The 26,941-nt window shown below is 40.8% G+C and overlaps 1 protein-coding gene across 1 annotated transcript in view; it reads left to right on the top strand.

Annotated features, from left to right (window-relative positions):
* The window catches only part of LOC126095676 (small conductance calcium-activated potassium channel protein), a 239,926-nt gene that overhangs the window by 168,744 nt on the left and 44,241 nt on the right, over positions 1 to 26,941 (top strand). Inside the window, exon 6 of the mRNA XM_049910433.1 lies at positions 23,980 to 24,090. Coding sequence (XP_049766390.1) covers positions 23,980 to 24,090 — 111 coding nt within the window. The remainder of the gene's footprint in view (positions 1 to 23,979; positions 24,091 to 26,941) is intronic.

Raw genomic sequence — 26,941 nt, 5'->3', positions numbered from 1 at the left:
GAGTGTAGCCATGTATGGAAGTGAAACATGGACGATAAATAGTTTAGACAAGAAGAGAGTAGAAGCTTTCAAAATGTGGTGCTACAGAAGAATGCTGAAGATTAGATGAGTAGATCAGATAACTAATGATGAGGTATTGAATAGAATTGGGGAGAAGAGGAGTTTGTGGCACAACTTGACTAGAAGAAGGGATCGGTTGGTAGGATGTTCTGAGGCATAAAGGGATCACCAATTTAGTACTGGAGGGCAGTTTGGAGGGTAAAAATCAGAGGGAGACCAAGAGATGAATACACTAAGCAGATTCAGAAGGATGTAGGCTGCAGTAGGTACTGGGAGATGATGAAGCTTTCACAGGATAGAGTAGCATGGAGAACTGCATCAAACCAGTCTCAGGACTGAAGACCACAAAAACAACAACAACAACAACATCTAGTTTTTAAACTAATTCCTCGATTCTTGTAGTCAACACTATAAAAAAGTTTCATAAAGTTTGAAAGTCACTTATTTTGCTCCAGTAAGGTGCCCATCACTCGGGAATACACATTTTTAGTAACATACCAACATGCATAATATGTTAACTGATAATAAAGTTCAGTTTAAGAGAGACTAAAAAGAATAACAAATTTGTTAGCAGAACTGATTGAAGTGTATATATTATTATCATTATTATTATTATTTTTAATTTATAGTAATGTGTTATGCAAAATCTGACTTCTGCTCATTTCCAGAGCAGTGATATGATGAACATAAAAGTGTGTGATAAAGTAATTTTCTATTTCATGATGTGTGGTTGCAATACACTAAAAATTATCATATGCCCCTGAGTGTATTGTACATTTACATGTTTTGTGACTAGGATATTATTACCTCTTAGGATTTATGAAAGATATATTAGCATAACTTCTTTTTTTGTAAATATGTATTATATGTTATTGTTTTCTACATCCTTGAGAATCTCATCACCATGAATATATGGACCAAAAAGTTGGATTTCTAATTTAATATAGTCTCATGAATCATTTTACAGTGAGAAAGAATGTCAGTTATGAAGGTCATGACTGAATAGCTATACTGTGAGGCAGTGGCCAGAATCCTCACTTGCTTAAAGAAAATTGTGTTAGGAGACTCTCAGAGGCACTCTGTGCATAATTCTGACAGCTGTAATGTATCATAAATAATTTTTTCATATTGGTGAGTTGCCTCAGATGATGATTCCATAACACTTACAAAATAGGAAATAACTGAAACAGGCATATTTTTAGATACTTACATCTCTGATATGTACCACTCATCTGAAAACAGCACACACATATGTTGCAGTAGTGCAGCCCTCATCAGACAGTGTTCTACTACAGGCAACACAAGCAAGTTCAAACTCATTACAGTGCTCTAACGACAAGACAGTGAGATATTACACATTCCTGACATAATTTCAGTGGAACAGTAATCAGTACAGCACTGAAAAAGTATATATGTTTGTGTCTACAGGCATAATTTATTTATGTTGCCTACGGGTTACCGGTCTTGGTACACTACCATCCTCAGGTTATCCCCGGGCACACAGTTGTCACACTTTCTTCCCAAATAGGTGTGTCAAATACTCTTTTTAGTATTTGACACACTTGCTTGCGGAGCAGGTGAGATGACTGCATGCCAGGGGATGGCCTTAGGATGGTACAGTGTACCAAAACTGGTAGTTAGTATGAATAATAAATCAATTGCGACTGTAGACACAAAAATACCTTTTGCACAGTGAGATACGCCTGTTATGGCTGCAAAGACAAAACATTGGACACCTTTTGGTGTGGTTATATTGCATGATCCAGTATTCCATCTTGTGATTCCACAAGTGAATCTTTGTTGTGATACAATGCCCTGTACAAGTTTAAATATTGTGCTTTGTCACCCTGATCTCATGGACACTGGTCATTCTGACCTGCTTGAGACCACTCATGTGATGATATTGTACCGTTTGATGTTGACTTTTATCTACTTGAATCCTGTATATCCGCAGTGTTGTTTGTTTACTTCTGGTATCTGTACTAACATTCTGCCAAGTTTGAATTGTTAGGGTTGAAAGCCTTAAAGTTGGCTTATTAACATACTGAAATAGACGAATTGTAGTCAACAAATATAAACAGTTTACATAAATGGAAGTGCACAATGAGAGAACGAGATCAAAAAGGTTTTAGTTGCAGTGTGCTGGGTGTGGTAGCCTTGCAGGACTACCTCAACCAACAATGTAACACAATTTTGTGAAAGTCTGTACAGCAATGCCTCACTCTTATAAGAGTTCTGTAGACAGCTACTGTTTTGCCTGCAGCCATTAGTACAACACATTTCAAAGCTGGTACCAGTGCTGTGAGCTGTCAAGGATCTTCTTAGATTGTCTCGAATATAGAAGTCATTTTCCATGATTCTGGATAACTTCTCTTTTAGTCAGTTGTAGCATTATATGATTTGTGGCATGACATGTTTCTGCAAAACCTCTTGTTCAGTCACTTGTAGTATTATGTGACTTGTAGTATCACAACCCCCCCATGAACCATGGACCTTGTCGGTGGTGGGGAGGCTTGCGTGGCTCAGCGATACAGACGGCCATACCGTAGGTGCAACCACAACGGAGGGGTATTTGTTGAGAGGCCAGACAAATGTGTGGTTCCTGAAGAGGGACAGCAGCCTTTTCAGTAGTTTCAGGGGCAACAGTCTGGATGACTGACTGATCTGGCTTTGTAACACTAACCAAAACGGCCTTGCTGTGCTGGTACTGTGAACCGCTGGAAGCCAGGGGAAACTACAGCTGTAATTTTTCCTGAGGGCATGCAGCTTTACTGTATGGTTAAATGATGATGGTGTCCTCTTGGGTAAAATATTCCTGAGGTAAAATAGTCCCCCATTAGGATCTCTGGGCGGGGACTACTCAGGAGAACGCCGTTATCAGGAGAAAGAAAACTGGCGTTCTACAGATCGGAGCGTGGAATGTCAGATCCCTTAATCGGACAGGTAGATTAAAAAATTTATAAAGATAAATGGATGGTTAAAGTTAGATATAGTGTGAATTAGTGAAGTTCGGTGGCAGGAGGAACAAGACTTTTGGTCAGGCGAATACAGGGTTATAAATACAAAATCAAATAGGGGTAATGCAGGAGTAGGTTTAATAATTAATAAAAAAATAGGAGTGCGGGTAAGCTACTACAAACAGCATAGTGAACGCATTATTGTGGCCAAAATAGACACGAAGCCCATGCCTACTACAGTAGTACAAGTTTATATGCCAACTAGCTCTGCAGATGATGAAGAAATTGATGAAATGTATGACGAGATAAAAGAAATTATTCAGGTAGTGAAGGGAGACGAAAATTTAATAGTCATGGGTGACTGGAATTCGAGAGTAGGAAAAGGGAGAGAAGGAAACATAGTGGGTGAATATGGATTGGGAGAGAGAAATGAAAGACGGAGCCGTCTGGTAGAATTTTGCACAGAGCATAACTTAATCATAGCTAACACTTGGTTCAAGAATCATAAAAGAAGGTTGTATACATGGAAGATTCCTGGAGATACTAGAAGGTATCAGATAGATTATATAATGGTAAGACAGAGATTTAGGAACCAGGTTTTAAATTGTAAGACATTTCCAGGGGCAGATGTGGACTCTGGCCACAATCTATTGGTTATGAACTGTAGATTAAAACTGAAGAAACTACAAGAAGGTGGGAATTTAAGGAGATGGGACCTGGATAAACTGACTAAACCAGAGGTTGTACAGAGTTTCAAGGAGAGCATAAGGAAACAATTGACAGAAATGGTGAAAGAAATACAGTAGAGGAAGAATGGGTAGCTTTGAGGGATGAAGTAGTGAAGGCAGCAGACGGTCAAGTAGGTAAAAAGACGAGGGCTGGTAGAAATCCTTGGGTAACAGAAGAAATATTGAATTTAATTGATGAAAGGAGGAAATATAAAAATGCAGTAAAGGAAGCTGACAAAAAGGAATACAAACATCTCAAAAATGAGATCGACAGGAAATGCAAAACTGCTAAACAGGGATGGCTAGAGGACAAATGTAAGGATGTGGAGGGTTATCTCACTAGGGGTAAGATAGATACGGCCTACAGGAAAATTAAAGAGACCTTTGGAGAAAAGAGAACGACGTGTATCAATATAAAGAGCTCCGATGGGAACCCAGTTCTAAGCAAAGAAGGGAAAGCAGAAAGGTGCCAGGAGTATATAGAAGGTCTATACAAGGGCGATGTTCTTGAGGACAATATTATGGAAATGGAAGAGGATGTAGATGAAGATGAAATGGGAGATATGATACTGCGTGAAGAGTTTGAGAGAACTCTGAAAGACCTGAGTCGAAACAAGGCCCCAGCAGTAGACAACATTCCATTAGAAGTACTGATGGCCTTGGGAGAGCCAGTCATGACAAAACTCTACCATCTGGTGAGCAAGATGTATGAGACACGCGAAATACCCTCAGACTTCAAGAGGAATATTATAATTCCAATCCCAAAGAAAGCAGGTGTTGACAGATGTGAAAATTACCGAACAATCAGTTTAATAAGCCACAGCTGCAAAATACTAACGTGAATTCTTTACAGACGAATGGAAAAACTGGTAGAAGTTGACCTTGGGGAGATCAGTTTGGATTCCGTAGAAATTTGGAACATGTGAGGCAATACTGACCTTACGTCTTATCTTAAAAGAAAGATTAAGGAAAGGCAAACCTACATTTCTAGCATTTGTAGACTTAGAGAAAGCTTTTGACAATGTTGACTGGAATACTCTCTTTCAAATTCTGAAGGTGGCAGGGGTAAAATACAGGGAGTGAAAGGCTATTTACAATTTGTACAGAAACCAGATGGCAGTTATAAGAGTCGAGGGACATGAAAGGGAAGCAGTGGTTGGGAAGGGAGTGAGACAGGGTTGTAGTTTCTCCCCGGTGTTATTCAATCTGTATATTGAGCAAGCAGTAAAGGAAACAAAAGAAAAGTTCGGCGTAGGTATTAAAATCCATGGAGAAGAAATAAAAACTTTAAGGTTCGCCGATGACATTGTAATTCTGTCAGAGACAGCAAAGGACTTGGAAGAGCAGTTGAACGGAATGGACAGTGTCTTGAAAGGAGGATATAAGATGAACATCAACAAAAGCAAAATGATGATAATGGAATGTAGTCGAATTTATCTGGGTGATGCAGAGGGAATTAGATTAAGAAATGAGACACTTAAAGTAGTAAAGGAGTTTTGCTATTTGGGGTGCAAAATATCTGATGATGGTTGAAGTAGAGAGGATATAAAAGGTAGACTGGCAATGGCAATGAAAGCATTTCTGAAGAAGAGGAATTTGTTAACATCAAGTATAGATTTAAGTTTCAGGAAGTCGTTTCTGAAAGTATTTGTATGGAGTGTAGCCATGTATGGAAGTGAAACATGGACGATAAATAGTTTAGACAAGAAGAGAATAGACGCTTTCAAATTGTGGTGCTACAGAAGAATGCTGAAGATTAGATGGGTAGATCACATAGCTATTGAGGAGTTATTGAATAGAATTGGGGAGAAGAGGAGTTTGTGGCACAACTTGACTAGAAGAAGGGATCAGTTGGTAGGACATGTTCTGAGGCATCAAGGAATCACAGATTTAGCATTGGAGGGCAGTGTGGAGGGTAAAAATCGTAGAGGGAGACCAAGAAATGAATACACTAAGCAGATTCAGAAGGATGTAGGTTGCAGTAAGTACTGGGAGATGAAGAAGCTTGCACAGAATAGAGTAGCATGGAGAGCTGCATCAAATCAGTCTCAGGACTGAAGACCACAACAACAACAGCAACAACAACAACAACAGTATCACAAGTCTCAAAACTTACAATTCAAAAATGGCTTTGTCTTTTTTAGTCCCTCCACCCTCCTCTTCCCCCCTCCAGATAAACTTCTGTGGACACAGATGGGCATATAGAATACTTCTGGTGTTTCATAACTGTCCTTGTATTATTACTCGAAACTAATCACCTTCTGATTCATCCTTTTGTGAACTATTTTGCCAGTGTGTGTCTTATCATGTTTCATTGAATGCTGATCTTCCAGAGAATTGATCTCATGTTTCTCATGTTTTGTAGAGCTTCAGCTTCAGTTTCTGGCTCTGTAATGGTTTTCTTTTCTACCTTTTTCTTTCTGCTACTTGTCATCTTCAGCCCCAGAAAAAAGAAAATACCATTCCAAAACCTTAACATGTAGTATTTTATTGTGTTTGTGAAAAGAACATTCTACAATATCATTTTATACATCAAAGTGTAAATGTATTTGCAGTTGAGTTATTAGGGGCTATCTTGCATAATATGTAGTTTAACTATGGGATCCATGTAAATAGTTATATGGAAATTGTGCATTATCAGCAATACTATTTCTATTATTGAAGTAGATAATTATAATGGCAAGTTCCATTAATTCTAAAAATTAAAAAAGACTTTGGCTCAGACAGTCACTTTGAAAGTGGCAAAGTAGAATAATTTATGTGCCTTTTGAGCTTCATTACAGAAATATATGATGTTGCATGTGAAGGTTCTTCCTATTAGAATTTATTGCAGTGTATTTATATACTTCAACTCCTCTATAACACCTGGTACTTAAAATATTCTGTGCATGGACTGTATTAAAATTAGTATGTCATTATTCTGAGACTTGTACAGAGCATAACCGAGCTTCTTGTGTGTAGACAGTAACCATGGGATTTCCTAGGAGAATTCCTCATAATTTGATTTATATGTTTCTTTTTAAAACTGTTTATAACATAAACTGAAATACATAATTATTTGTCAATAACAGTGGTGAAATTTTTAGTTAAAAATTAAAATTAGGGCTTATAAAAGTCTGATTTAATCCAATTTTGGCAACTGTAAAAATTACAACCTATTGCCTGTTATATAAGGTAGGATAATTGTGTACAAGTATGCTGTTAGTAGTTCATTAGCATCAATTTCATCCAAAAACTGAAAGAATATTAGGAATGGCAGGTATTATGCATCTGTCTTCTCACTGGTTCAGCTTTGGAATGAAAATATTTAACTGTGATTAAAGAATAGTCCTTTCTATAAATTTTGTTGCATTTTTGCTACTTTTTCAGTGATAAAGTGCAGTTTGTCTTTCGTACTGTTGCATATATCTGTCAATTTTTTAACTTCTTAGTGTTACAGAGTAGTTTTACCTATATCAATGAAAACAATCAATTTTTGAAAATCTAATGTAATTGGCTAGATAAAAAATGTACTCACCAAGCAGCATCAGCAGCAGGAGAACACACATGCAAAAGTCTTAAAGATTTCGCAAGATTTCAGAGCCAGTGGCTCCTTCTTCTGGCAGAAGTGTTAAAGAGAAAGGAAGAGGGCTCAAGTAAAAAGGGTGGTAAGGTTTTGGAAAAGGTATAGAGTTCAGAAAAATTACCAGACAGGATGAGAAGGAAAGAGTCTTTCTTTGCTTCTCATCCCGTCCAGTAAGTTCCTCTGACCCAGGATTCTGGCTGAACTTTTTGAACCCTACCTCTTTTTCTAAACCTCAACAGTCCTTCACCTCCATCCCACTTCCTTCTCCTTCAACACTTCTGCCAGAAGAAGAAGCCACTGGCTCCGAAAGCTTGCAAATCTTAATAGCTCTGTACATGTGTTCTCCTGCCAGTACCTGGTCAGTAGTTTTTTTATTTCTCCAATTACCATGTAGTTTTACCTACATGTAAGTACTGTATTGTTTCTGAAAACATCCAGCAAATTGTTACTCAATTTTTTAATTACATGAAAGCATGCTTAACAGTATTTTTGCATATTTTTATCTGCACAGAAAAATTAAGTTATATTAATAATATAAATGACTCAAAGATGTTTGTTTTTTTTGTGATCAATAAAGTGTCAATATTACACAGCATTTGCAAAAGATCAAGTACGCTAATTGTGTGATGTTTTTGAGAAATCACTTTAAACCTGTAATTTTAGAGTTTTTATTTCATTAAATTAATGAGAAGCCACATACAAACAGTATAGTATCAAATATCTTCAAGTACATGCTTCGTTTCTTTAGGCACTTGCAATGTACATCCTCCATTATTTTCTGAATGTATTCCAATCTCTCTCCTCGTCTACAGGTTTCATGCTGATGACATATATTCCAGAATACCTTAAATGTATAAGAGACACCACCAGAAAATATCTTAATTTTTAAAGAAAATAATTTTTAATATATCATCAAGCAACAAAACAGCAAACTATAATTTGATAAAACATCATTGCTGTGATGAATTTCATGTGCAAAGATATGTCCTGTAACTAGAACTGAACCACTAAGTTAGTACACAACTTTGACATGCACAAAACCCATACTGGTACTCAAATTCTGCAAAGGCTCTCATCACCTTTTCCCCCCTCCCCCCCCCCCCCCCCTTTCTTCCCTTGTTTCCACAGTGTAACCATAATTGTAGTTAATCGTTAGTCTGTGGACAAAGAAAATTTGTAATGACTTTCTGAGTCTACATTCATTTTTACACTACTGATGTATTGTAGTAAACTCTGAAGAATATAGAGGAAATAGAATGATCTGTTCTGAAAGTAAAGAAGAAGATTAGTTATATCTTACATTGTCAGGGAAGGAGAAAATTATCAAATATAGATTTATATAAATAAAAAAATAAAAAATTGGTTCTGTTAAATAGCTTTGAGTTATATTTATAGTGAAGGATTCATCAATATACTGTATGGTGGCATATTTTTTTTTACCCTGGGTGATCTGAAGTTGCTTGCTTAGTCAGCTGAAACAAGTCATCAGATTTTAATGTTTTATAATGTGCAAGATCTAGACGACAATGAAAAAAGAAAATTCAGCTTTTTTAAAAGTTATAGGGAAAAAAAGAGTGAAACTTCAGGGTGGAGAAGACTTCCTCTCCAGGAATTAGGACTTTTCCAAACTCAGTGGGTTGAAATAATATGCAAGTTACCCACAATTGCAAATATTGCGCTGCAGCTGTCATGGCCTCAAAATAATGTATTAAACCAGAGAGACGACAATTGTTTTGGTTCAGTCACAGGCTGCTAAAAGCTGGTCCTACCAGCCAGATTCTGTGCAGTTTTGGGACGTTTCCTACATTCATGTATTTGTAGGGCATTTGAAAAGTCCATGCAAAGTCCAAGAGACAGCACCAACGACGTGTATTGAGGTCATCTTTAGTTAGTAGCTTCTTTGGAAAGAATGCACACCAAGTTTCAGCCATATTGATCTATTTCTTTGTGTTTGGCATTCGTGTGAATCAAGGAAGTCGAGTGATTGACAAAAAATGGATGAAAAAGAATTTCGTGTGGTTATTAAACATTAATTTATGAAAGGCAAATTGCACCAGGAGACTGAAGAGTAGCTTGATAAACATTATGGTGACTCTGCACCTTTGATTAGAACAGTTTATAAGTGATTTCAAAATTTTTGGAGTGGACATATGGGCACAAGTGATGCTGAACATTGTGGATGCCCTGTGGAGGTTAGGACTCCAGAAATCATTGATAGAATCCATGATATGGTGATGGACAACAGAAGAGTTAAGGTGCGTGAGATTGCTAGTGCTGTGGGTATCTGGAATGAAAGGGTACATAATATTCTGCATAAACACTTGGAAATGAGAAATCTATCCACAAGATGGGTTCCGCGATTGCTCACGCATGACCAAAAACAGAATCGTGTGAAGTGTTGCAAGGATGGTTTGCAGCTGTTCAGGAAGAATCTGCAGGACTTTGAGCATTGTTTCGTCACTGTGGATGAAACATGGATACATTACTATACTCCTGAGACCAAAAAACAATGCACACAATGGGTTACCAATGGAGAATCTGCACCAAAAAAGCCGAAGACTATTCCTTTGGCCAGAAAGGTTATGACAATTGTCTTTTGGGATTCGGGAGGGATAATCCTCATTGACTATCTGGAAAAGCGTAAAACTATTACAGGTGCATATTATTCATCATTATTGGACCATCTGAAAACCCAGCTACAAGAGAAACGCCAGCGATTGGACCTCAAAAAAGTCCTTTTCCATCACAACAATGCACCAGCACACACCTCAGCAGTTGTGGTCGCAAAATTAATAGAAACAGGATTCCAACTCGTTTCACATCCCCCCTATTCCCCAGACTTGACTCCTTCGGACTATTACTTGTTTCCCAATTTGAAGAAATGGCTGGCAGGACAAAGATTTTATTCAAACGAGGAGGTGATTGCAGCAACTAATAGCTATTTTGGAGACTTGGGCAATTCCTATTATTTGGAAGGGATCGACAAATTAGAACAGTGTTGGACGAAGTGTATAAGCCTAAAAGGAGTCTATGTCATAAAATAAAAAAGGTTTACCCCAAACACATAAGTAGTTTTTATTTTTGCACCGGCATTTGTTTGTTTGGTTAGAACAGCTCAGTGTCGGTTAAACCTTCAGTGAGAGCAGCACCACTAGTTCCTGCTACTAATAAGGCCAGTACACAGTTCGCTTGTTATTTTTATGAGCTTCAAACAGGAGCGACTTATTTTCAGTTATCTGTGTAGTTACTAGTTTATTTTTGTAATTTCTTGCGTGTTTGAGTGCTTACTGGGCACAACCTTTCATTTGAATAACAGTGTAGCGTAAAATACCGCTATTGTTATCAGTGCTTGTATGGACCCTCGTATCGTACAGGCTTTTGTTTGTTTTGTTAGAACAGCTCAGTGTGGGTTAGACCGTCAGTGAGAGCAGCACCACTAGTTCCTGCTATTAATAAGGCGAGTACGCCGTTCGCTTGTTACATATTTTTACAAGCTTCAAACAGGAGCAACTGCAGTAATGGGTAGGAACTGTGATTGTTGTGTACAGATGCGAGCTGAGGTGGCGACCCTTTGCTCACAGCTCCAGGCTGCTTTGGCTTCCATCACACAGCTTAAGGCTGCTGCCAAGGGGCATCACTGTGGGGGATCGAACATGGGGATGCGAGGGACGTCGAGCATGTCCCACGTGTCCTCCGATCAGTCAACTGTTGTGGCTGCCCTGGGTACAGCCTGCCCTGAGGTTGACCCCTCATCCGTGGTCAAGTGGAAGATCATTCCAAAGTCTGGCAGGCAGTGAAAAACTTCCCGAGGCGCCGATCATAGGGCATCCCTGGTTCATTTGACAAACAGGTTTCAGGCATTATCTGTGGCTGATGATGTCTCTGGGCCAGATGCAGTCGTCCACCCTGTCCCAGAGGAAGCTTCTCGGCCCGCAAGGTCTGGGCATTCACAGAGGGTGGATGTTCTGGTAGTTGGGAGCTCCAATGTTAGGCGCGTAATGGGGTCCCTTAGGAACAGGGCTGAAAAGCAGGGGAAGGAAACCAGTGTGCACTCCATGTGCATTCCGGGGGAAGTCATTCTGGATGTGGAAAGGGTGCTTCCAGATGCCATAAAGAATACAGGGTGCAGCCAACTGCAGGTGGTGGCTCATGTCGGAACCAATGACGTGTGTAACTTTGGATCAGAGCAGATTCTGTCTGGTTTGGGGCAGCTAGCAGAAATGGTAAAGACTGCCAGTCTTGCTTCCAAGATTAAGGTGGAGCTCACCACCTGCAGTATCGTCAATAGAACTGACTGTGGTCCTTTGGTGCAGAGCCGAGTGGAGAGTGTGAATCAGAGGCTCAGGTGGTTCTGTGACTGTGTACGCTGCAGATTCCTTGACTTGCACCATTGGGTGTTGGGTTTCCAGGTTCTGCTTAATAGGTCAGGAGTCCACTACACTCAGGAGGTGGCTACACAGGTAGAGGTGGCTGTGTGGAAGGGACTGGGCGGTTTTTTTAGGTTAGAGGGTCTCAGGGAACCACAGAAGGGACATCCATCTAAAAGTGGGCAGGTAAAACACAGTAAGGTAGTTGTAGAAATGATTGGTATTGTAGTTGTAAATTGTCATAGCTGTGTTGGGAAAGAACCAGAGCTCCAAGCCCTAATAGAAAGCACTGAAGCTCAAATAGTTGTAGGTACAGAGAGCTGGCTAAAGCCGGAAAAAAGTTCAGCCAAACTTTTTTCAAACGATCTGACAGTGTTCAGGAAGGATAGATTAAACACAGGTGGTTTTGGAGTATTTATTGCTGTCAAAGGTAGTTTGCCTTGTAGTGAAATTGAAGTAGATAGTTCGTGTGAAATAGTATGGGTAGAGGTTATACCTAACAATCAGACTAAACTATTAATTGGATCATTTTACTGACCCCCCAACTCAGAAGATATAGTTGCTGAACACTTCAAAGAAAACTTGAGTTTCATTTCAAATAAGTACCCCGCTCATACAATTATAGTCTGTGGCGACTTTAATCTACCCTCAATATACTGGAAAAATTATACGTTTAAAGCCAGCAGCAGGCATAAAACATCATCTGAAATTGTACTGAATGCTTTCTCAGAAAATTATTTTCAACAATTAGTTCATGAGCCCACTCAAAGCCTAAATGGTTGCGAAAGCATACTTGACCTTTTAGCAACAAATAATCCTGGACAAATAGTGAGTATTGTGATGAATACAGGGATTAGCGACCAAAAGGCAGTTGCTGCTAGGCTAAACACCGTAACACCTACAACCATCAAAAAGAAACGCAAAGTATATCTATTTAAAAAATCTGATAAAAATGCTCTTAATGCCTTTTTAAGAGACAGTCTTCACTCCTTCTGATCTGAGCATGTAAGTGTAGAAAACTTGCGGAATGTTTTCAAAGAGATTGACAGCAATTGAGAGATATATACCACATAAATTAATACGTGATGGTGCTGATTCCCCATGGTACAGAAAATGGGTCAGATTGCTGCTGCAGAAGCAACAAAAAAAGCATGCCAAATTTAAAAGAACGCAAAATCCCCAAGATTGGCAAAGTTTTACAGAAGTTTGAAATATGGCGCGTACTTCAATGTGAGGTGCTTTTAATAATTTCCGCAACGAAATTCTGTCTCAAAATCTGACAGAAAACCCAAAGAGATCCTGGTCATACATAAAGCACACCAGTGGCAAGTCGTAATCAATACCTTCACTGTGCGATAACAACGGTGAAGTCACTGACAACAGTGCCACTAAAGCAGATTTATTAAACACAGTTTTCTGAAACTCCTTCACCAAAGAAGATGAAGTAAATATTCCTGAATTCCAATCAAGAACAACTGCCAAGATGAGATACATAGAAGTAAATATTCTCGGAATAACGAAGCAGCTTAAATCACTTAATAAAGGCAAGGCCTCCGGTCCAGATTGTATACCAGTCAGGTTCCTCTCAGAGTATGCTGATATCATAACTCCATATTTAGCAATTATATACAACCACTCGCTCACCGAAAGATCTGTACTTAAAGACTGGAAAATTGCTCAAGTCACACCAATACCCAAAATGGGAAGTAGGAGTAATCCACTGAATTACAGGCCTATATCACTAACATTGATTTGCAGTAGGGTTTTGGAACATATATTATATTCGAACATTATGAAGTGCCTCGAAGAAAACAATTTATTGACACATAGTCAGCATGGTTTCAGAAAATATCGTTCTTGTGAAACACAACTAGCTCTTTATACTCATGAAGTAATAAGTGCTATCGACAGGGGATGTCAAATTGATTCCATATTTTTAGATTTCAAGAAGGCTTTTGACACCATTCCTCACAAGCATCTTCTAACTAAACTGCATGTATAGGAGTATCACCTCAGTTGTGCAATTGGATTCAAGATTTCCTGTCGGAAAGGTCACAGTTTTTAGTAATAGATGGAAAGTCATCGAGTAAAACAGAAGTAATATCCGGCGTGCCCCAAGGAAGTGTTATGGGCCCTCTATTGTTCCTGATCTATATTAACGACATAGGAGACAATTGACTGTCTTAGATTGTTTGCAGATGATGCTGTCATTTACCGTCTTGTAAAGTCATCAGATGATCAAAATGACTTGCAAAATGATTTAGATAAGATATCTGTATGGTGTGAAAAGTGGCAATTGACCCTGAATAAGGAAAAGTTTGAAGTTATTCACATGAGTACTAAAAGAAATCAGCTAAATTTCGATTACGCAATAAGTCACACACATCTGAAGGCTGTAAATTCAACTAAATACTTAGGGATTACAATTACAAATAACCTAAATTGGAATGATCACATAAATAATATTGTATGTAGAGCAAACCAAAGACTGTGATTCATTGGCAGAACACTTAGAAGGTGCAACAGGTCTACTAAAGAGACTGCTTAACCACACTTGTCCACCCTATTCTGGAGTATTGGTGTGCAGTGTGAGATCCGCATCAGGTGGGACTGACGACGACATCGAAAAAGTACAAAGAAGGGCAGCTCATTTTGTATTATTGCGAGATAGGGGAGATAGTGTCACATACATGATACATGAATTGGAGTGGCAATCATTAAAACAAAGGCGTTTTTTGTTGCGACAGGATCTTCTCATGAAATTTCAATCACCAGTTTTCTCCTCCGACTGTAAAAACATTCTGCTGGCACCCACCTACATAGGGAGAAATGATCATTACAATAAAATAAGAGAAATCAGGGCTCGCACAGAAAAATTTAAGTGCTCGTTTTTCCTGCGTGCCATTCGAGAGTGGAACACTAGAGAGACAGTTTGAAGATGGTTCACTGAACCCTCTGCCAGGCACTTTATTGTGAATAGCAGAGTAATCACATAGATGTAGACTTTTCAAATGCCCCTCATATTCTGGCCATGGGTTACACTTCATCCAAACAATGTCCAACACTGAGCTTTTGAAATACATTTATGTCTACATTGAAAAAAATAGAAGGAATGAAAATAAGATAACAAATCAATTACTCTGAGTTTCAGACAGGCACAATAAAAAGGCTGTGATACATTTGAGCTTTCAGCCGAAAGCCCTACTTCCAAAGCACACAAGTTCATGCAGTGGTCTTGTGTATTTGAGTTGTGAATGTGTGTGTTTGTACTTTAGAAGAAGCCCTTTTGCTCAAAATCTCAAATGTGTATAGCAGTCCTTTTTGTTGGGCCTGTCTGCTACTCAAGTGTCTCCTTTATAACTGTTTTTAACAATTTATCCTATTTCTCTACTTCGAGAAGTATTAATAAGGCAATTTTTGCCAGTTGTTTTTGTTAATATCCAAAAGGTTTTGAGGTACATTTTGCAAAATTGTACGAACTAAGTGTCGTCCTCAAACACACTGTAACCTGGAACATTGATATTTCACTCACAGTGGACCATATCTATAGTAACATCATGGTTTTAGTACATTTTGTCATCATAAACATTTCTGTGCTAACTAATTCAGAGTTTTCAGTGTATAGGGTGGTCAACATTGCCCATATCAGAGGTCTTGTGATGTGAGATCTTGGGAAACGACACACCTTCTGCCTGAGAAAAGAAAACAGTCTAATAGTTACCTCTGTCTGTGAGGCATGAGCTTTGACAGTTAATCTGTCCATTTGTGGTGTCACCAAATTTGAAGCAAATCACATTTCTCTCTCTCTCTCTCTCTCTCTCTTTCACATTGCTATTATGTGATAATGACTTTTGCAAACATAGTGAGCACAATTTTCAACCACTAAAAGCACAAAAGAAGATCCAGACATTATAGTAAAGGAAAGAAATGTGTTTGATGCATCAGTGGCAACCAGTCCCAATAATATTTGTATTACAAATATACAGTAGACTATATTGAAGAATATAAGTGTGTAGAAGAGGACATGTCAGATTGTAAAATTTCATGGGAGACACAGAACTTGATAGTGAAGAAGCGTAGTTAGCGAGCAATGGATGCCAGTCATTCGTTTATCTGTCAGGCCCACCAAAGAGCCAGAGGTAGGGTGCTACATCGCTATAAAAGCTAAAGGAAATCATTGCATTTCAGGACTAAGGGGAAATGAAAGGACTGAGCTTCAATACAGTTCGTAAACACTGTATTACAGTGCAAGACTGACATTGTGTCTACTATATTTATGTAATGTGTTAGAGAAAGATGGGAATGACCAGTATTTAAAACTTCATACTCTTATAAATATGTAGCTGCAAAATTCAGATTGGTGCATTACAAGCCAAATACTGCTGAGTCTACAGTACACAATATGAATATACACGTGAATCGAACAGTCGAAGGTTCCCACCACTCGGCAATTGCGAATTTTGAACATAACATAGACGTTTATAAATGAAAGATTGCAATTAAATAAAATCTGCAAGTACTACACTACTGGCCATTAAAGTTGCTACACCAAGAAGAAATTCAGATGATAAATGGGTATTCATTGGACAAATATACTATACTAGAACTGACATGTGATTACCCCCTACCAATCTGTCAGTGAGAGTAACAATCATAGGCAAGTAGTGTATGTGAGCAATAACCACCATCATCTTCTGAACAGATTTTGAAACCCAATTGTAAAGACCTGTGCAGTCATTTTGCTACCAAAGAAATTAATATCTTTTTATATAGTGGCATCTGCAAGGTCTGGGGAAGCAAAGTATGTTTTCAGCCCATAATTGGCCTACATAGTCCTTATACAGGGGTCCCAGAAATGTTGCCACAGACTTGTAAGAGAGGTGGATCACATCGTAAGGATTGAGAATTTCATAGCAACCCAAGGCTGCAAATACCAGGAGTAAGTTGTAGCAGAAGTCAAAGATCAGGAAGGAAACAAGTGAGTGATTCATTTGAAACATTTATGGAGTATAATTAGTACACAAGGCATACAACATGAATACAGCTCTAATGTTATAACAGATGTTCAAATTTTGCGCTATCAGATGACACACATGCCTGACACCGATAGAGCATTGGCTGCCTGACAACTCAAACACGCCAGGAGTTTCTTTGGTTTTAGCTGCTATGCAAATGATACTTGTAACGAGATGCATTTCGGGCTCCTCAGGATTGTGATACATAAGGTATTTCAGGGCTCCCAACAGAAAGAAATCAGGGCTCAATAAATCCAGTGAGCATTGGGGCAAAGGGACCAGACCACCACACCCAATCAATGCAGGACTAACCTGTTCATGAAAAGCCAAGCCAAAATGAGCAGGCACCCCATCATGTTGGAACCACAAGCTGTGTCTCGTATTTGCTGGAACATCTCCAAGCAAGCTGGGAAGAACTTGCTCCAGAAAGCTGATAATCCACAGTGGTCAAGCAAGATGGTAAAAGGTACAGCCCCACTAAGCATTCGCTGACCAAACTTGCACTTACACTAAATGAGAAGCATTGTTGTACCACATAATGCCACACACTGTGGGAGTTTTCTGGTGACTACAAACGCTCATTTTAGCTATTGAATATGTCATCCCTAGTGTATGTAGCCACATCAGTTAACAACACAGAAGCTAAGAAATGTGCTTCTTGGTCACTTTGTTGCAGAAACCACTGTGTGAAACGCACATGAGCAGATGGTCACTGAGGTGCAATGAAAGGTGTGTACGGACTAAGTGTTTAAAACATGTGGGACACTGCAATGAAACAGACTTAAGTCTGAGGCAATGGTACATTTGCTGCAATGGTACATTTGCTGGTGCTTGGATTAGCCTCTATGGAATCCAACACACTTTCTTCCATAACGATTCCATGCGCTGATTGTGGCCTGCCCTCTATAGCCCTGCCACTTCTTAATGACACATGCTAACACAAATTTTGATGCAGACACACAAAGAAACTGTGATGTAGCTGATGTCTGCCTGGAAGTGTTCTCAATAAATGCATTCAGTGGTTCATCCATTGTACGCAGCTATTCCGTACATGAAGTACAAGCTCACTGTTCATATATACTGTTCCATGCTCCTCATATGCTGGCTCTCATGTACAGCAGCAACTCCTCCAATACACTCACATAGAGAGTTACGTGTGGCAAGAATGCCCATGAGGGTGCTTGTCCACCTCCATCCCCTCGCTGCATCAACTGTATGGGTGACCATGCTGCTTCCTCTCAAGATTGCCCCGTTTTTAAAGACGAAAAGCTCACCCAGGAAATCAGAGTGAAGGAAAAGGTGTCGACTTTGCTGCTCGAAAATTATTCACCAGTCGACAGCCCACCGTGCCTCAGACAGGAAAATACAGCACTGTCCTTGCTTCTCCTCGGCCAACAAAGGAGGCGGCCACGCAGACTTGTGACCTCACCTTTAGTGCCACGGTCGTCCGATCGACCAGCGCAAAGATCGCCCTTCAACCTCACCACTTTCGCCCGCCCGCTCTATGGCTCACCCTTCATCGGGTTCTGCTAAATCTCGAGCCCAAAAGGCAGACACCAAGACTTCAAAAAAAGAGCATACTCGTGAAGATTTTTTACGTACCCCAACTTCACAACCGTCCGTTCCTCCTTCATCTAAACATCATATTTCCAAGAAGGCTACTAAGAAACCCAGTTCATCTCCTTCTCCGCCAAGGTGTGTCCCACCTACAGCACCACCTGGTGGACATCGCCCTCGGCCGTCTTCTGTGTCGCCGAGGCGCACTGCTGGTGGCCGATCAACCGGCCGATCGCTGGTGGCAGGAGCTGCTCCTGAACAACCTATGGATCAGGATCTTCTGCCTTCGGCTGAATGCCATTCCATGCTGTCGGTCGCAAGATCTGAGCAGTCGTTGAGTTGACGGCAACCTTGGTCATATTCCTCCATTTTCTGTTCACCCTATGTCCATTATCCACTGGAATATCCGCGGCATTCGAGCCAATCGGGATGAATTGTCGATCCTCTTATGATCCTACTCGCCGGTCATCTTCTGTCTTCAGGAAACAAAGCTGCGTCGCCATGACCGCTTTGTTCTCCCCCATTTTCAGTCCATCCGATTTGATCTCCCCTCTGTTGAAGGCACTCCAGCCCATGGAGGACTCATGATTCTTCTCCATGATACTCTCCATTATCACCCAATCCACTTAAACACTTCCTTCCAAGCTGTCGCTGTCTGTCTTTCCCTTTCTGGATATACCTTTTCTCTTTGTAATGTATACATTCCCTCGTCCACACCAATGGCACGAGCTGATCTCCTTCATCTTCTTGGTCAGCTTCCACCCCCATATTTGCTGGTTGGGGACTTCAATGCCCACCACCCGCTTTGGGGGTCTCCACATCCTTGTCCATGTGGCTCACTATTGTTAGACGTCTTCCACCAAGCGGATCTAGTTTGCCTCAACACTGGGGTCCCTACATTTTTATCTGCCTCCACGACAAATTTCTCTCATTTGGACCGTTCGGTCAGTACTGTTCCGCTAGCTCGGCGCTTCGACTGGTTCGCCCTTGATGATACACACTCAAGTGACCACTTTCCATGTGTCCTTAGACTGCAGCCTCAACTGCCATATATGCGCCCGCGATGCTGGAAGTTTGCCCAAGCCGACTGACACTTTTTTCATCTCTCGCGACATTCAATGACCATCACTTTCCCAGCGTCGACGATGAGGTCACACATATTACCGACGTTATTCTTACAGCTGCGGAATGTTCAATACCACGCACCTCCAAATTGCCCCGGCGCCCCCCAGTTCCTTGGTGGAACAAGGCGTGCCATGACACAATACGTGAGTGGCGACCTTCGCGTTTTCCGCCACCATCCTACTTTGGCCAACTGTATCCGCTATAAGCAGTTCTGTGCACGATGCCGTCGCGTCATCCGCGATAGCAAGAAGGCAAGCTGAAAATTCTTTATTAGCTCATTTAACACCTTCACTCCCTCCTCGAAAGTTTGGAGTCACCTTCAACGGTTCTCAGGCGCGCCTAGTTTCTCCGCGGTCTCTGGGCTCACTGTCATGCATGATACGTTAGTGGACCCCGTCGCAATTTCTAACTCATTGGGTCAGCACTTTGCTGAGATTTCGAGCTCTTCAAATTACCCGCCAGCGTTTCTCCCAAAGAAACGTGCAGCGGAAGTGCGACCTCTTGCTTTCTCCTCTCAAAATCGCAAAAGCTACAATACTGTTTTCTCCATGCAGAAACTCCAACATGCACTCTCTTCTTCTCGCTCCTCCGCCCCAGGACCGGATGGTATCCACGTCCAAATGTTGCTACATTTATCAACCCATAGTCTGCATTACCTCCTTCGCCTTTATAATCGAATTTGGACCAACAGTACTTTTCCCAGACGATGGCAGGAAGCTACCGTCGTTCCTGTTCCGAAACCTGGAAAGGACAAACATCTCCCCTCTAGCTATTGCCCCATTTCTCTCACGAGTAGTGTATGTAAGGTTTTGGAGCGTATGGTGAATTGCCGTTTAGCTTGGTGGCTGGAGTCCCACAGTCTTTTACCACCTGCCCAATGCGGATTCCGAAAGCATTGTTCTGCAGTTGACCATCTTGTTGCTCTCTCCACTTATATCATGAACAATTTTCTCCGGAAATGCCAAACAGTAGCAATATTTTTTGATCTGGAGAGAGCATACAATACCTGTTGGAGGACAGGCATCCTCCGCACACTGTTCTCTTGGGGCTTTAGAGGACGGCTGCCCCTTTTTCTTCATGAATTTATGGCAGAGCGCACATTTAGAGTGCGGGTGAACACTACTCTCTCCCGTACTTTCACCCAAGAAAACGGGGTACCCCAGGGCTCTGTGCTGAGTGTTGTACTGTTTGCCATCGCCATAAATCCAATTATGGATTGTCTTCTTCCTGATGTCTCAGGCTCCCTCTTTGTGGACGATTTTTCAATCTACTACATTCTCAATGGACCAGCCTTCTTGAACGACGTCTTCAAGGATGTCTCGATCGCCTCCACTCTTGGAGCATCGAAACCGGCTTCCGTTTTTCTCCCAGTAAGACTGTTTGTGTTAATTTTTGGTGATGTAAGGAGTTTCTTCCACCCTCCTTACATCTAGGACCTGTCAACCTTCCGTTTTCGGACGTCACTAAATTCTTGGGTCTTATGTTTGACAGAAAACTGTGCTGGTCCTCCCACGTTTCCTATCTTTCGGCTCGCTGTCTGCAATCCCTCAACACTCTCCGTGTCCTGAATGGCACCTCCTGGGGAGCGGACCAAGTGGTCCTTCTCTGCCTCTATCGCGCCTTAGTGCACTCGAAATTGGACTATGGAAGCATAGTCTACTCCCCTGCTCGGCCGTCTATTCTTCGGCGTCTCGACTCTATCCACCACCGTGGATTATGTTTAGTGTCTGGAGCTTTTTACACCAGCCCAGTGGAAAGCCTTTATGCTGAGACTGCTGAACCTCCACTGTCCAATCGGCGAGCTGTCCTTCTGAGTCATTATGCTAGCCATCTGTCTTCCACGCCTGCTAATCCAGCCCATGACATTTTTTTCGACGCCTACTTTGATGTAGGGTATGCAGGCCGCCCCTCCTCCCTACTACCACCGGGAGTCCACTTCCGTCAACTGCTCCATTCTCTTTCCTTCCGCTTTCCTAAAACCTTCTTGACAACTTGGGGTACAGCACCGCCTTGGCTCCGTCCCCGGATCTGCCTGCTTCGTGACCTTTGTCAGTTTCCCAAGGATGGTACCCCTTCACTTGTTTATCGTTGGGCATTTTATGCTCTATGTGCACAAATGAAGGAAGCCACATTTATTTACACTGATGGCTCAAAAACATCGTTTGGTGTAGGGAGTGCCTATATTGTTGGCGACACCCCAAATCGATTTCGGCTTCCCGACCAGTGTTCGGTTTATACTGCGGAACTTCATGCTGTTCTCCAGGCTATCCACTACATCTGCCACCATCAGCGGATACAGTATGTTATCTGTTCAGATTCTCTCAGCTCTCTCCTCAGTCTCCAAGCTCTTTACCCTGTCCACCCTCTGGTCCACCGGATTCAGGACTGTCTGCGCTTGCTCCACCTGGGGGGCGTCTCGGTGGCATTCCTCTGGCTCCCGGGACATGTTGGTATCTGTGGAAATGAGGTGGCCGATATAGCGGCCAAGGCTGCAGTCTCTCTTCTTCGGCCAGCTATTCAATCGATTCCCTTCGCCGATCTACGGAGCGTTTTATGTCGTCATGTTGTTCTTTTATGGCACGCACATTGGTCGACACTTCCCCATTATAAATTGCGGGACGTGAAAGTTCTTCCTTGTACTTGGACCTCTTCCTCCCGAACGTGTCGTCGAGAGGAGGTAATTTTAACTAGACTCCGGATAGGGCACTGTCTTTTTAGCCATCGATTTTTTTTTTAAGCGGCGATCCTCCCCCACTCTGTCCCCACTGCTCTCAGCTGTGGACGGTAAGACACCTTCTAATTGAGTGCCCCTATTTTACTCCGTTATGTGCCCATCTACAGCTGTCGCTTGATATATCGTCAATTTTAGCAGATGACACACGCTCGGCCGATCGTGTTCTCGAGTTTATTAGTGCCAGTGAAATGACGTCAGTCATTTGAAGCTTTTTTTGGGGACAACAAGCCCCTTTCTGTAGTGGATTTTTAAGCCTTTCTTCTGCTTTTAGTTTCTCCAATTTTTTGAGTTTCGTTCCCATTGCTGCTGGTTTCCATTTTCGGTTTTTTACTGTTTCCTAAGTCACGGACCGGGCGCTAATGACCATAGCAGTTTTGCGCCCTAAAAAACCAAAACAAAAAAAAACACAAAAAACTCACATACAGCACCACCTAGAAGCATTAGACAATGTTTGTGGCCATGGATTGCTGTGCAATTCTCAGTCTTTATGACGTGACCCATCTCTCCTAGAAGTTTGCCACAAAATTTCTGGGAATCCTGTGTATAAATTGCTGTCTCTTGTTTATCATCCACTGCATTCTTTTCTCACATGCCTCCTCCATCTCCCCCTTCCAATTACATATTTCTCACACATATTACACACTTTGATTTCATTTTTTTCTTTCTTTATCTGTCAGTTTTATCTTACATATACTATTTATTCCATTTACTGCATTTTTGTATCTTGTCTTTGACCTGTTACTATCTAAAATTTGCCAGTATTAATCAAAATTTTGGATCTCTTATTTCTATCAAAAGTTCATAATTTTTGAAATTAAAAGCTCCTTTTGATAGAAATATAACAATGGAAAATCCAGGATGTAATGTAACAATACGAGAGAAGGAAAGTTGTTACTCACCATATAGTGGAGATGCTGAGCTGCGATGGACACAATAAAAAGATTCACACAATCATAGCTTTCGGCCATCAAGGCCTTTGGCAGCAGTAGACACACATACACACACACACACACACACACACACACACACACACACACTCACGCAAGCGCAACTTGCACACACATCTGCAGTCTCAGAGAGCTTGGCAGTGTAGTTTTAGCTCTCTGAGACTGCATGTGTGTGTGTGTGTGTGTGTGTGTGTGTGTGTGTGTGTGTGTGTGGCTACTGCTGACAAAGGCCTTAATGGCCAAAAGCTATGATTGTGTGAATCTTTTTATTGTGCCTATCGCGGCTCAGCATCTCCGCAATATGGTGAGGTGCAGCTTTCCTTCTCTCATATTGTTGCTTTTGATAGAAATCTATTAGTTTCATATCATTGAATTTTTTACTCCTTTATATCTTGTGTCGCTTGTGACTTTGCATTGTGATTCATATTTCCTCCCTCCACTAATTCCTCTTTGTGGTGGTGAAAGTGCTAAGCACTTCTGTAGCCTGAAATAAAGTGCTGCAAGTCAGTCATAATATTGGCCTTTCTTTCACAGCTTTTATTTCATTTCACAGAAGCCTAAACACTTACATCAAGAAACAGCTGCTACAGGTTCACAACATTTTCTTATTATAATTTTGGTTACTGCTTAGTACTACTTTTCTTATGAATCACATTTTAGTTGTTCCCTATTTTTGTGAGTGTTGTCTGAGCAAAACATCAGATGCTATTTAGCCATATCAGTCTGTATCAGGAAACTAATAAAGAATATGGAACAAAAGTGATTAATAGACTTTACAGTTACTTTTCATCATATTTTTTATGTTCATACCACGACATAAAATGTTGCATTTATTTTTGTTGGAGTTTGTCATTATCATCCAAACAAATTACAGCTTCTGTGGAGGAAAGATTTGTTGTTGTTACACAATTAACTTTGTTCTAGGGAGCAGGCTGCACTGCGCTTCTTGTGGCAGTGGTGTCCAGAAAACTGGAATTAACTAGGGCAGAAAAGCATGTCCATAATTTTATGATGGACACGCAACTGACAAAAAGGGTAAGTGTGAATCCAGAGTTACAAGCTACTGTTGATAAGTGTGTGAAAGTGTTTGTTGAACTTAGAAATCATCATTTAGTAACAGTTCCATTTCTTATCATTGTCACTCCACTCTTTACATTAGTCAGTGGCTTTTAAAAAATTCAAGATGGCTGAAAGAAAAAAGTTTTATTCATTTCCAGAGTAGTAGGAATTCATATCTAATCATTTTCCAAAAATCTATTTTCACTCAGCTATCACTTCATACCTTTTCTTTGTATTATTTTATCAAAAATGTTCAAATGTGTGTGAAACCTTATGGGACTTAACTGCTAAGGTCATCAGTCCCTAAGCTTACACACTACTTAACCTAAATTATCCAAAGGACAAACACACACACCCATGCCCGAGGGAGGACTCAAACCTCTGCCGGGACCAGCCGCACAGGCCATTACTGCAGCACCTTAGACCACTCGGCTAATCCCTCACGGCTGTATTATTTTATCACTTATCTCTTTTGATATGTCTTCATTTCATTAAATATTTTAGTATCATTTTACATGAAATAATTAAGCACCATTTCTACATTAACATTCTTTGATTACAGACAAATTTTTCAAATGTAACTAAAAACAAACAAACAAACTCTCTCTCTCTCTCTCTCTCTCTCTCTCTCTCCTCTGCAGCTTGACTAGGGTCAACTATCTACATGAATCCCTGTCAAAGACCCAGGGCCAAGACCTGTCCAATACACCCACCTCGCAGCACACCCTACTCAAGTCCCACAATAGGATTATCCTGTTGCACCAGAGGCAAGGCCATCTTTGGAAACAGTCATGTCATATACTAGCTCTGTTTTTATTTCTGCACAGCATTTTATGTGGGCATGAACATCTGTCAGCTGTTCAACGGAATGAAAGGCTACTGCAAGCTGTGGCCAAGAGCAGAGTTGACCAGCCAGTGACTGAAGGGGCTGCTTCCATCCCTAAAACCAGCTTCTCTGAAGTATATAGAGGGTAGTTGGATTTAAAACTCATCTTCTGTTCCTGTAATGCTGCTGGCATCAATATTTGCTAGCCCCTTCCCCCTGCCCTACACCTGCCTCTACTCTGCCCTCTGCCTCATAACCCATATTCACTCACACTGCACTCCTTTCTCTGTTCTGTCATCCCCATTCCAGTCCACTACTCCACATGATCATTATTGAGTGCTGCACAAACTTGCCCATGTTGGTACCTGTGCCCATGTTGCATTCCCATTCCATACACATGCTGTCTCACCCCTAGGCATCAGCCACCCTCACCAACCCCTAATCCCACTCCTTGCCTCATTTCTCCCCTTGCCCAGCCCATCCAACCCAATACCAACCCCATTCGAACCACAGAAAACTGCAACCCAGCACAGTGTACTCCGCCACCACCATATAGCTCTACATGTGTGTTTGGGCATGTACGAACTTGTTCTCTAGCTCGAAAAAGCTTTGTCTTGTTGATGTGGCTGTAGGCAGCTAAATAGCTTTTCTGTAATTTCATGTGCTGAGCTCATTCCTATGCCGTTTACAATTCTCGACTTATAGATCTTTGAAGGAGAAACCAAATAAAGTAAGGAGCATAAAATATCCTTTATATATAACATATCATGTATGATACAACTTTCCTTCCATAATTTTTATGTATGATATTTAAGAAGTAGCTGTTACTGTCCCTACAATTTGAAGCCATACATGGACATTTTTTATGATTTTGTAGCTCACCACAGATGTAATAGCAACAAAATCCTCTCATACTGCTTCTTTTAATTTCTCACTTATTTCACGGCTGTGTGTTTAGACATTTAGTATCTGGACATCCCCATACAATCTCAATTCAAGCCCACTAGACTGTTGTATGAGAGCTATGCAGTGGACATTCTTTGAAGTTTAACATTCTTACAGAGCCACATAGATGAAGATGTGTCTTGCTGCTAACATTGCAACTAAGGGTTATCAATAACAGCTAGCATTACAATGATTTCCTAAAGTTATTGCAAACAGCTGCACCATACGTTTTTTATGAACAATTTTATTAGTTATTTTCTGTTTGACTTTTCTGTCCTTGGAAATCAAAGTTACTGGTTTTGGCTCTGCAGTTCTTGTTGGTCCTTAGCCTGGTCTAGGACATAATTCCATTCATCTCTGTCTAACGTCTTGCGCCTCCATCCTCTGACACCAAAATTTTTTTAATCTTCTTGTATGCCATCGAAGTATCGAAGTCTTGGTCTTCCCCCCACTTCTTTGTCCCACTGGCTTTTTCAGTGGGCTATTTTTGTTGGGTTCTCAAATTCCACATGAAAAACATGGGTGACCCATTACAGGTCATTTATTTTAACAAACTTTGTGATTTCAAGGTCTTTATATAATGTGTGAAGTTCAAAATAACATTGTCTACACCATGCTCCATCTTCATTAGAAGCCCCATAGATTTTTCACAATACCTTCTGTTCAATACTTCGTATTTGCTCTTCACACTGTTGTGCCAGTGTCCAAGTTTCTGAATCATGTGTCAATACTGGATGTATTTAAGTTTTATACAGTTGATGTTTTGTTCTTTTGGACAGATTTCTAATGTTCACTTCCAACCCCATTTCTATTGCTACTGCCACAAATGCTCTATATGTTTCTTTAGCGGCTGGTTGTGTTCTTGCAATAAGATCCATATCATCTGCATAGGCCAGAACCAGCATCATTCTGTTTTATTTGTGACTTGTGTTGATTTGAGCTGTTCTTATTACCTTCTCCAGTGCAATGTTAAAAAGCATACAAGAGAGTACATCCCCTTGCCTCAGTCCACAGTCAGTTTCAACTTGTGACATGTATTAAATTTTATGGTATGCC

The sequence above is a fragment of the Schistocerca cancellata genome, chromosome 8, assembly GCF_023864275.1.
Source record: "Schistocerca cancellata isolate TAMUIC-IGC-003103 chromosome 8, iqSchCanc2.1, whole genome shotgun sequence".
Lineage (NCBI taxonomy): Eukaryota > Metazoa > Arthropoda > Insecta > Orthoptera > Acrididae > Schistocerca > Schistocerca cancellata.
Note: the sequence above shows the minus strand (reverse complement) of the source record. Positions and strands in the feature narration are given on the sequence as shown.